At 44.1% G+C, this 12500-nt stretch overlaps 1 protein-coding gene across 1 annotated transcript in view; it reads right to left on the reverse strand.

Annotated features, from left to right (window-relative positions):
• The window catches only part of doc2a (double C2-like domains, alpha), a 15550-nt gene extending 4853 nt beyond the window's left edge, over positions 1-10697 (reverse strand). Inside the window, exons 1-6 of the mRNA XM_030793636.1 lie at positions 10379-10697; positions 8879-8958; positions 8429-8503; positions 7448-7557; positions 6271-6397; positions 5964-6023 (exon numbers count right to left, since the gene is read on the reverse strand). Of these exons, the coding sequence (XP_030649496.1) occupies positions 5964-6023; positions 6271-6397; positions 7448-7557; positions 8429-8503; positions 8879-8958; positions 10379-10697 (771 nt within the window). The remainder of the gene's footprint in view (positions 1-5963; positions 6024-6270; positions 6398-7447; positions 7558-8428; positions 8504-8878; positions 8959-10378) is intronic.
• Positions 10698-12500: the final 1803 nt, after the last annotated feature.

Consider the following 12500-nt stretch of genomic DNA (forward strand, 5'->3'; position numbering starts at 1 on the left):
CTTTCTGTCTCTCACTTTTTTGTCTGATTGGACCTTCCCTCCACATTTTTCCACCCCCTCCCCTCACCTCCCTTGTTGGTGCTTGTACATGTGTTTGTGTGTGTGTGTGTGTGTGAGTGTCTGTGTGTGTCTGTATGACGGAGCACAGCCTTTGACTGCTGGTGTGAGGCTTCATTAAAGTAATAGTGTGGAGACAGTCCTGGATAGGCAGCCGATTAATGAGCACACATACACAGGGCAAGGGGAGAGAGGGGAGGGTGAGCACACATCAACAATACAAACAGACAGAGGACCAGTCAACGCACAGCTGACACTGGTCTGGCAGGAGACCAACGGTAAGCAATGCTGTTCTCTGACAGAGAGAGAGAGAGAGGGGGGAAAAGGGAGAGATAGACGCAGAAAAGGAGAGAGAAACTCATATGCAATGTTCCATGCCTGGACAATATGTCCTCCAAATAAACATGGGATTCTCGTTGACGAACTTTTTTCCACGACGAAAAGGAGACGATAACTAAATAAAAGTGCGCTTTTGAAAATAAAAACTGCGGGGAAATATATCACCATTTTCGTTGACGTATAATAACGAGACGATTATGTCAGAGACAGACGGACGGACATGCGATTTTCCGCCAGTGACCCCCCTCCTCTGGAAATCGAACGTTAAACATTTTAACTAAAGTTAACTTGGCAACTCAAATCATGGCTACTCTCAGAAGAAGAAAAAGAACATATTTGTGGACACGTTTTAGCTATAATACAACTGAAAATAAAACGCATTGCAAACAATGTGGGTGCAAAACCAGTAAGAAAAATACCACGAACCTCAGGAGGCAAACCTAAGGAATGTAGCAATCCTAAAAATATCTGTGTGCTTGATGAAATCACTGTCATGATTTAATTAAAAAAAATGCAAATTGACCAAAATGTGACAAAAATGCTTTTGACTAAAACTTGCATGGTTTTCATTGACTAAAACTAGACTGAAACTAATAATGATCCAATGACTAAAATATGACAAAAATGAATATGTGTTTTAGTCAAAAGACTAACACTAACACTAAATCAAAATCACCTGCCAAACTGAACACTGTGTCCTGATTAGGGTTGACATGCGGATTTGAATGCGTTTAAAAAATAATTATAATATCTGTTTTTGAATGCAAAGTGCAATGGCTTACTGTTGATTGTCTTTAATACTGTTGTAAGGTATTAAAGCTCGGCCTCACAGCTAATTGAATGTTTGTGTGTGTGTGTGTGTGTGTGTGTGTGTGTGCGTGCATGCGTAAGTGTGTGTCTTCTAAGGAGAAATACTTCAACATGCATGCAACAGAACCTACAGCACAGCGTAGGTGTTTTGGAAAAAAAAAACCAGGAAAGGGGTCGAGTTCAAACCAGTCCGGGAAGGAGTCAAAAAAAAAAAAAGAAAAAAAGACTAGAGACATATAGCTTTGCCATTTGAATACGTCTGCAGCGGCAAACACGCAAGGAAGGTCATTTGACGCAAGTGCAGAGGTCAGTTTGCCTTAAGGGAATTGAGTGTACTGTAAGGTGCACAGTCAGAGGTCACTGTCTCTATGTCGACATACACTGGAGACCAGTGGATAATTATTTCAGTGCTTTGTTGACCTTCCTGTATTGAGAATCTTCCCCGAAAACAAGAGGGAAAGATCACGAGGCAGTTCTTTAGAAATAACCGTTCAACCGTTAGCGCTGGCATCGGCGAGCCGCTTGGCGTATGAAATCGGCATTAGCAGGGGGGCTCTAAAACCCATCTTGCAAGACGGCAAAACGGGATCAAACTTGGCCCTGTTGTGATCTCCAGAGGCTCGTCTGTAATTGGTGGGAGTGGGTCTGCTGCAGAAAGGCTTCCAAAATGCGGGGCAACCTGTGACAAAATGATTCCATGGCCCTTTAAAAGTGAAAAAAAAAAAAAAAAAAAAAATCCAGATTGGAGAAAACTAAGGCTGTAGCATCATGCTGCTTAGGCGTCCGTGCATGGAAGCTTTCTTCAGAAGTATAAATAGCATCCTCTGCGGACAGAGGCCCATGGGTAAAGTAGCAAAATGTTTGGTTACAAAATGCCGACGCCAACGTCGCTTCCTTAATTTGCTAGTAAGCAACTCGTCCTCTTTGCTGGGAGCCACGCTTCGCCCAGGGCATGCTGAGAAACATCTGTTGAGAGAGGAGGCTGAGAGTTACAGGAGACATCAAAGTAATGAAGCACTAAGAGTGGTCTAGACCAGCGTTTCTCAAACGACGGGCCCGGCACCGAAACTGCCAGGTCCCCGCTCCCTTGGCTGAACTTCCTGCTTTGAAAATAGTGACTTTTTACTCGAGGTTCTGGAATGTTAAGCGTTCCCGCCTGCGAGGACTTGCTTAGCGTTTTAGAATGTTACTATTTTCACCTGGCGAGTGACAGAAGCACCCGGCATAATTTTGACTGGCGCAGAGGCAGGGCTCTGCGGATGGGCGGTTTCCTCACCGCGGACCAGCACGGCTTCGTGGCCCACGGTGTGAGGAACGCACGGTCTAGACAAAGTACTTTTTGGTTTTTCGAATGCTGTGCCTTGTGCTTCATGCCAGCTCCATTCTTGCGTTCTCGTGGAGAAATCACCACAGGGAGTTCCTGTGACTTCGCTGTGCGGCGGGACGCCTTTTGACAAGTAATTCATCATTGTAAGAAACTGCCGGAATTCGTCTCCAGGTTTTGGCGTGCGGTGGATGGCACAAGCGTTTTCGAGGCCAACTAAATGCCAGGTTAAAAGGTGACAAAGTGTTTTGTCAGCTTAGATGAAGCTTTGCTGTGGTGAATCTGCCAGAACACCCACTGGGCATCGTGAACTCTGAGCACTTTGGCAACGGGCACGACTGCAATAATCTGCTGTGCAGTTTTCAAGGTGAGACCAGGTCCCAGGGGGTCCATATTTGGATGAACAGGGCCTGTGCAAGGCCTGACTGAGCCACCCTTTCTCTTATCTGGAACCCCAGCAGGCGTCCAGACTATTGTTTCCGGGGGTTACGGTGCCCGGTTTGTTCATTCAGTGTAGCTTTTTTATGACGTTTCTTCTCCATGGTCATTGACACCTTTCCGGGAGCGCTGATCCTGGGCAAGACCGATTCATTCCTTGTCATACCACACAAAGCCATCAACACGCCCAACACATTAACGTCAAATGGGCCTGGGTATTCATGGACCTCTCCTCCTAGATGCAACAGCATGTGAACCCAAGGCAAAGGCTCTTTTTGCCTATTTCCATTTAAAGTACATGACTGTTAAGTATTAACCCTGTTTGCACACCTATGCGAATGCCTGGAAGCAGGTTTTCTGCATGTTTTTCCCATAGTCATATCACACTGTGGTTTCACAGTCTAGACCCTGGCTAGATATCTTGTTACATACAGTTTTGACTCATGAACTAAAATATACTTGTGTCACATCTTTGACAGTTTATGAACTGAGGAAAAGAAAAGTCCAAAAAAGATTTTTTTTTCTGGAGTCTTCCTTCGGGCCTCCTGAGCTTTGTAAATACTGATGTGCCATAGAGTTTTGAAAGGTTGAGCTCGCAGGGGATGCAGAGAGAGGCCAGATTGACGGTGGTTGTCACAATAGGCTTTTTTATATCTGGGCCTGTGCTTGCCACTGAAGGCGGAAAGAGAGAGATCAATTTTCAATGGCACAGGGCTGTGCTGAGAATTCTGATGTCTAAATCTTGCTATTTAATATCTTTCTCAAACCAATTATGGAAATAAAAGCTTAAATGGGGGATCTATTCTTGTGTGCGGTGTGAATGAATTTGAATTAGAATCTCTCTGATCGCGCGCGCACACGCACGTACACGCACACACACACACACACACTGTGAGCAGTGAATTTAACCTCTGCATTTCACCCATCCGAGACACACCAGGAACAGGAACAGTGGGCTGCATGCCTGCGCCCGGGGATGGGGTGGGGGGGGGGGCAGTTTTGGGGGTTAAGTGCCTTGCCCATGGATGTGGGATGGGAAAGCACTGTTCACCCAGTCTCCCCGCCCACATTTTTCCTGCCAGTCTCAGGGATTGAACCGGCGACCCTCTGGTCGCAAGCCCACTTTGCCCTTCTTTGCCCGCTCTTCTACATAGTGTGTGCACGGAAACTTCCCCGATCATTCGTGTCCTACTGCGTACCTTTTTACTAAGGGTAATGATTCTGACACCTCGACAGGTTTTACCGATTTGAACTTCGATTTTTACTTCTCTGGTCTTAGCAGTCGAGAACGAAACACAGATAATGCCGTGATGCTAACAGATGTGTCTGTGACATTTTGAAAGCACATCCTTAAATACGATTCTAACGTAGCGTTTTAGGGCACGCCGGCATCTGTTAGCTACGGCGACGCACTAATGACCTTCATCGTCAAGAGTGGCTAATGATGATTAGGCGTTGTAACGAGCAGGTAAACAGGTGTGGGGTCGGTCTGACACACACAGACAGACAGACACACACACACACACATACACACACTCCCTCTCTCGGTTTTAATATTCAGATTTATGTGATTAGCACGCAGATGGCATAGCAACAGTCATCAGTCTCGATCATGTTCTGAACCGACGCCAGTCATCAAACCAAATCAGAAGAGCTTTAAATAAACACTGGTATTCCACTGGTAGCCTTATAGGTCTGCCTGTGGCCAAGCTCATAATCTCTCTCTCTCTCTTCTTTTTTTTCCACGGTTGCTTATCTGCTTTCTACCTCCTTTTTTGACGCCGTTATTCAGCTTTACAACATCAGGCTTCCCTGTTCACCCAATGGCCCTCGACTTCTCTCTCTCGAAGTTCCACTTCGTCAACCCTCTCGCTTCTTTTTTTTTCTCTCAGCCTTTCACCTTCTTTCAGGTTCTTTCTGTTTCTCTCACTCTTGCTGTCTTCCCCGTTGGTCTATTCTTTCTTTCCTTTACATGTCTGTACACCCCCCCCCCCCCCCACCACCCCTACCATCCCCTGACAGCCTCCCTCTCTCCCGTGCGATCCCCTTGGGGGGATGTTACAGTGTTTCCTGTCAAAACCGTTTTTCCTCCTCTTCTGTGCAGCGTTTTGTAAGCAGGTTGTCCATCACCAACTTTTATCCATGTCGTTCTCTGATTCACTTTTCCTGTTTTCCCTGTTGCCTGTCACTCATCCAACACTCTCCATCCATTCCTAAACCCTAATAACCCCTCTCACTCGTTCTTCCTCTCCCTCCCCCCCCCCCCCCCCCCCCCCCCCTTCTTGTCCTCTATTACTCAAAATCCCCTTTGATCTTTTGTCCTCCCTTGATATCTCTTATTTATTCTGTCCCTCTCTCAGTAACTCTCTTGTGGCCTAAGAAGAATAACGGCAGAGCTCTCCTCTCACCTAATTCTAAAACCTTTTCCTCTCTTTACATCATCTGACAGAGAAAAGTGACATATCTTTTTTCTCTTTTTACCCTGTGTACTGCCTGTTCATCAAGTGTACCTCAAGAATCAACCTTTGGAACGCTCCTTCTTTTTTTCGGTTTTCTACAGACAACTATCCTTTCTTTTCCTTGCGAGGAGCTCCTGAATATTATATTCTACTCATTGTGCAGCATGATATTTTTCCTTTTCAGTTTCAAAATCAGTTGGCTAGTGGGGGTGTTACATGTCAAGCACCTATCCCTAATGAGAATGCTAATCTTTTTTTTGTTGTTGTTGTTGTTTTTTTTTTGCTCTCTCTCATAATTATGTGCAGAATGTCCCCACAAAAATGCAAATTCTTCTTGATTGTAATGTGACTACATCCAAGAGTGATGCTTAACGGAAAAGTGGGAAATGATCTGTTTGAAATTTTCAAACCCCATATGTACTTCAAAGTCTGAAATGTCAAAGCGTTCTTAATTGTCTTTGTGTATAAGCGCGCAGGAGAAAGACACAGAGTGAGATGGAAAAAGATAGAGAAGGAGAGACAGCGAGGTTGACTACCTCTCTCAGGTAACAGGATATCCCTCGTAATGCCGCTCCCATAGCTGTGGGGGAAGGCAACTGAAATAGACAGAGAGTGAGAGGGAGAGAGAGAGAGAGAGAGAGAGAGGGGGAGAGAGAGAGAGAGAGAGATGGAGAGAGAGAGAGAGAGAGAGAGAGAGAGAGAGAAATAAGCTGAGTCCCTTCATGTTTATCTCAGAACTCACAGGAGAAGGCTTTCAGAGTGAGGCCACTACTTGTGAATGTTACAGACAGTGAGAGAGAGAGAGAGAGAGAGAGTGTGTGTGTGCGTGTGTGTGCGCCTTACTGGAGGTGGATGCTCCAAACATGTGTAGAAGTGTTTGGTCTGGTCCGGTTTCACACGCCGTAAAGCCACTCGAGACTCCCCAATGAACTCATTATGAGTCAGCTTATCCTCATCACAGACTGACAACCTGCAGAGAGAGAGAGGACGATAGAGGAAAGAGAGAGAAAGACAGACAGAGAGAGAAAAGAGAGAGAAAGAGAAAGAAAGACAGAGAGAGAGAGAGAGAGAGAGAGAGAGAACTGGGGAGTAATATGGAATAAAAAGTTAAGTGTAAGCAGACCAATAATTTGAGAGGACAGAAAGTGAAGGAGACCAGAATGAGAAACCAGAATGTGAAAATAGAAAATGAAGGGAGGTGATGCTGCACACACGAGATAGGGAGCGAGAGAGAGAGAGAGAGAGAGAGAGAGAAAGTGAAGGAGAGGGACAGAAAGATGAAAATTGTACTTTTTTTTTTTTGGATACTGCTGCCGCTGCTAAGGTGGAATTGGCCCTGGCAGAAATGTATATTTATGAATGAGGATTAGAGTGATATTTGCGGCATGTGACAGCTTTTTGAAGAGAGCCCCTGTTCTTGCTTTCAAAGGGTCGCAAAGCGTTTGCTCTCAAAATTCGCGCAGGCTCTCAGCTCCTCTTGCCAAGAGATAAACGGCTAAATGACTTTTTCGCTGACTCCTGCCTATCCCCCACTCCCCTCCCCCACCTCCTCCCACCTCCCCACTCCACCTTAAATAATAAAAAAAAAGACCAGGTTTTAAAACATCGGCAGTCCCAGGTTGCCAGGGGATACAGTTCACTGCGACGTGGGCATGAGGATAATTTTCCGTGGATAATCGCGGGATAAACCTGAGAGCCTCCGATGTTCTGTTCTCTCCTCTTGAGTAGTCTTGGAGTCTCACAAAGAGTCAGTGAAACCAGGAAAAAAAATGAAGAGGATCATTTAGACTATTAAAATATTCAGCCTAAGTACAGGTCGGGTTGAGTCCAAGTCACAGAGAAGACTAAATGTTCTTACAGAAACTGCTGGACATACCTTTACACACACACACACACACACAGACATATTGAAGACACAGTATCTCTCTAACTCTCCCTCTGTCTCCTTCCTCTGTCTCTCTCTCTCTCTCTCTCTTTCTCTCTCACACACACACACTCACCCACACGTGACAAAACCAACCTTAAGGTCTTCCTGTGCATGTCCTCCTCTGTGATGCCGATGTAGGTGAGTGTTTCATTCCAAACTGGATTGAGAGAATTCCTCACTGTTTTTGTCTTCAGCTTATTAGCCTGAAAAAATATGAGAGAGAGAGAGAAAGAAAGAGAGAGAGAGAGAGAGAGAGAGCAGAGGCATAGAAGGAGAGACAGATTTATAGCCTATTTGGGAAAGCACCTTATTACAGCAAGGCTAAAAGACTAAAAGGAATTGAGGGTATAAATCTGAAACATGAATTCTTAATCACTCGGGCGACCAAATGCCATCGGGTGCATTTTACTGTCCATACTCACAAAAAAAAAAAAGAAAAGACTGGGTTAAGGAAATTCCTGTGATATTGAATTTGTAAGGGACGCGTGGTCTTTTGGAACGGATAGAACATTAAGGCCAAGATGCGCCAAACGACAGAGACGAACTATCTGGGGAATCACAGACACCAACAGAACATTTTGTCTGGACGATTTTCCTCGGCACATCCGGGGCTCCGGAGAGCCGCCGCCGCCGCGGTCGCGGTTTCGTTTTTGATTCATCCGTGAAATAAGTATCTAAAACAACCTTGAATTGTCTCATCAGCAGCCAAATAGAGGGGAACATTTGGAATCCTCTGTCTACACCCATAAAATCATCACAGATGGCCAAAAATGAAATGCTTTGAATACTTATATTAAAAACTGTAATATAATCATGTTACGCTGAGATTAGAAACGCTGTAGAAACACCATGAGGCATACTTGGAAATATAGCCAGTGAACGGCGAGAGAAGCATTCGAAATCGTAAAATGGGGATGTTGAGTCCGTGCCTGCTTATGCGCGCGCACGCACGCACACGTACGCACGTACACACAAACACATACACACAGACACACACATAAGCGCTGGCCGGTCAATAGACTGTGTGTGTAGACAGATGATGCGTGTAATGACGGGGGATCAAAACTCACCCACCTTACACGCCCCGGGGAGGAGGTGCAGTTTGACATATGGATCCGCCAGGCCATTGAAGTCCATGGGCTTCAGACCCTATGGAAAGTCATATAGACTTACAGGCTACCTCAATATCGGTAGTACCCAGTACTGTCTGTTTTATCTGTGCCTGTTGCATGTTTGTAGTGGTGTCTAGCACTACCACTGAGGTTTAAAACAGATGTATGTTTGAAGTAGCAAGCTGCAGGGTATTTATTTTGTTCAGTCCATTCAAATGGTTATTTGGGTATCTGTGACACACAGGCAAACACATCCACAGGTATTTCAAGGCTGGACTGTGTCTCTGACAGTTGTACGTTTATGGGATATCGGTACATTTGTACTTGCAGCGTAAGAGCAGACCAGTTTGGGGTGTGCAGACACTGTATCAGAGATGTTGAGTAGATGCTGTATGAGAGAATTGCTTTTTACCTTAGCTCTGAGAATGGTGCAGTGGAGGGAACTGGTGGCCCTCTCATATCTCAACTCAAACTCCAGTGTGCCCAAAGATGCTACAAAACACACCAAAAACATTCCCACTCAGTAGATCATCAACTCCAATCTTAAACCATTTTATAATGCTTTTATTACAAGTCAAAGAAGTTTGTATTCTGCCTCTTTTAGAAGTCGCTTAAGATAAAAAAAACATCTGCTTAACGAATAAATGCAAATGTAAGCGTTTGTGACAGTTGATGTCTTTTCAGATTTCTTGCAAGAAAGTTAAAAATAGTTGTGTGTGAGAAAAAAAAAACTTTGTGGAAGCTTTGGTGACAAAACTGGGTAAGTGTTGGCCAGGCCTGGCAGGGTTGTAGTAGGACCTTTGCATACATGGCTTTATACGATATTTTACGTTACAGACGGAAGTGGTGATGACGTCTTCCAACATATTAACGATAATGCAACGACACTAACATGTTTGTCTTACTAAAGGGAGCTAAGAGTTACGAAGCATCACACTTTTTTAACTTCTTCTTAATCATGACAAACGGTCGGTGTCACATACGCGTTTGCCCTGTTGGATGTAAATACGCACAGCATACATCGTCACGCATTGGCCGAAAGCTTTGGAGTAGGCAGAGTCGCGGATGGATGCCGCTTTACCGTACATGAAATAATACCTCTCTCCCTCAAAAATGCGTACATGTCGCATTATCACATTATACAACACAGCTTGTGTATGCGGAATTACGTAACTCTTGTACCAGAACCGTCATGTTACTATCCATGCGTGGAATGATATGTCACACACATTAATTGGACAGCGCATGATATAAGTACCCTGTGATGCTAGCTAGACAGACTAAGGGATCATCAAACTCGGCCTCTTACCCACGATGATTCTGAACTTGTCTTACACATTGCAAGAAAAAAGCTACATTCAGCACGTAAGAGACCGTCAACCATGTTGCTTTGACATGTTAGAAGCTACAGGTGTGTTATCACCAAAGACATTAATGATACTGGAATGTATATAATACTAATGTCAGATAGCAGTCAGCCTAAGTTTCATATTAAAAATATGTTTCAGGTCTCTTTCAGTGGACTGGTTTAAAACTCAAAACTGCAGTGTTCTGTGTGTTTGAGGATTACCACAGTTTGATTAAACACTGATGTGAACTGAAGCAGTTTCTTCTTGTGTAATAACTGAAAACTTTTTTTTAATTTCACCGTTGCGTGAGTTGTGACTGTCTCCAATAAGTAAATAAATAAATAAGTGCAAGGGAGAATTGGTTTTGTTCTTCATTTGCTGTTCTGTGATGAGCACATGTTGTACTATGATTATGTAATATTTGATATTTTTATGCCATTTGAATATTTTAATTGTCTTTGCTAGCGACGTGGAGTAATATTATTATGAGTAAATCACAATAGTTTAATTGAAATCAGGTTGAATTTTGACTGAAAACGGTCAAGAGTGATGAGTGAACTCACTGCATTCATCGCTGTCTGAGCTGTTGTATTCCACCGACGTGTCCACGCTGCTCGTCAAAGACAGGGTCCCGCCCCCTCCCCTTGCCCCTGCTTGAAGAGGGGACAGGAGGCTACTGCCCCCTGGTCCAGAGCCCCCGCCCCCAGGGCTTACAGCCAATGGGGAGACAGAGGGGTTGGGGGAGAGGGGCTCAGAGGTGGGGGAGAGGCGGGGAAAGTAGGCAGAGATCTGTCTGATTGGACGGATGGGGCCAGGACAAACGTCAATGGCCATGTGTTCCTGAATGGAGATGGTGAGCTTCTTTCCTTTACGCACCGTCATAGAGCTGAGAGAGAGAGAGAGAGAGAGAGAGAGAGCCATTAATGCCAGAACCAGTGTCAGAATTTCGTGTCCAGTCATTAATTTCCAAAAGCCTTTTTTCTTTATTGTCTGTTTTGTGATGCTCTAGTCTTTACGACTGATGCCCTAACAACAGGTCTTTCCTTAACTCTGTGTCTCTTTCTTTTCCAAAACTATTTATTTCCTGTTTTCCACCTTCTTGGGACAGATTCATCACACCGTGTGTGTGTGTGTGTGTGTGGTATTTGTTCCATCTTGTCCAAAACGCCATCTAACATTACCTTACAACTTGCACCCACACAATTCACACCCAATCTCTCAACACGCTCAACCCTCTCAAACGTCCGCAGCCAGGCCTGGAGGCCTCTCTGTGTCGGAGTAATTACGGTTTACCATCTCTCTTATCCTAATCTCTTTGTTATAATGCTTCTTAGGGAACTAGAGGAAAATGGAGCCAAATACCCTAAGCTTGCAAAGAGGTTGTTCTTTTGTGAGGTACCGAGCCGTAACGAGAGAGAGGGAGAGAGAGAGAGAGAGAGAGAGAGGGAGAGGGAGAGAGAAAGAGAGGGTAAAAGCAGCTGAAAAAGACATGAGAGGATGGGGTGATAAGAAAACAGCGGGAGCACTGGACTGTGCCCTTGGTTCTGTGAAATGACTCAGGCGTCATTTCTGGGAGCCTCAGAGGTCCTTTGGGAATCTATTAGAACAACCTCTAAAAAAGAAAATAATCCCTCAAGAAAGTAATGAGAAATTTCCCCTTCTGTCGAGACAATTGTCACTAAGCCCATTGTAGAACGGATGTGCCAAACAAGTACAGTACATTAGTTCACTGCAAGATATATAAACAGAAGGACAGAAAACAGGGGGGGGGGGGGGGGGGGGGGGGGGGGAGAGATTGTCACACTAAGGAAATCTCAGGTTTTAGGAAGTAAAGAGAACCCCTCCCTGCTAGCATATATATATATATATAGCAGACAAGACAAACACAACAGTTCTACTTAGCCAGGGGCCACAGACAAACACACATTTGCACATCTACACACACATTCACTTTTATACATACACTCTACGTGTCTCTCTGTCAAAGCACGTCAATCTATAGTCTTTAATATGACAGCTGTCAGGTTTATCTCCACGGTGATGACAGGAGAGTTGTCATGAAGGCCAACAGAAAGAGAGAGAGAGAGAGAGAGAGAGAGAGAGTGAAAGATACATATGCACACAGACACAGTAACACACCAGTTAATGAGATCATCACACACGGCCGTTAATGGGATCTAAGACTCTGAAAATGTATGCTCTTTTTTTCAGGTTCGTTATTAAATGCTCTTCCCACTGTTTTTGATAGTCTTTTGTATTTTCTGTCCTTTTTTTGTTTGTTTGTTTGTTTTCACAAACCGATTTACGGTGTTAAATATCTCAGCCAATTTTTTTTTTTCTCTCTCCGCAGAATCTCAGTTTGAAATATAATTTCATTTTATGACTCTTTGTAATTTTGTAGCTATTAGCTCAAACAATTTACAGTAACTCACATCATACTGTGACTGAGAAAACACAGACAATTTAGATTCATGTTTAGATGAATAATCTCCAATACATTTTGATATTTATTCAGAGTCAGTCAATTCAAGACGTAGTTCTTCGGTCAAATCAACTTAGTCTGGTCTGCTAATTGTATTACTATGCTTTTTACTACCTTCAGAGGCAATATTCGCACATTTGTCAAATTATTGACATTATTTAGCAAAATCACGAACATGATCTTGATCTTGACTGCTGATGAAA

Source organism: Chanos chanos, chromosome 16, assembly GCF_902362185.1.
Source record: "Chanos chanos chromosome 16, fChaCha1.1, whole genome shotgun sequence".
Classification (NCBI taxonomy): domain Eukaryota; kingdom Metazoa; phylum Chordata; class Actinopteri; order Gonorynchiformes; family Chanidae; genus Chanos; species Chanos chanos.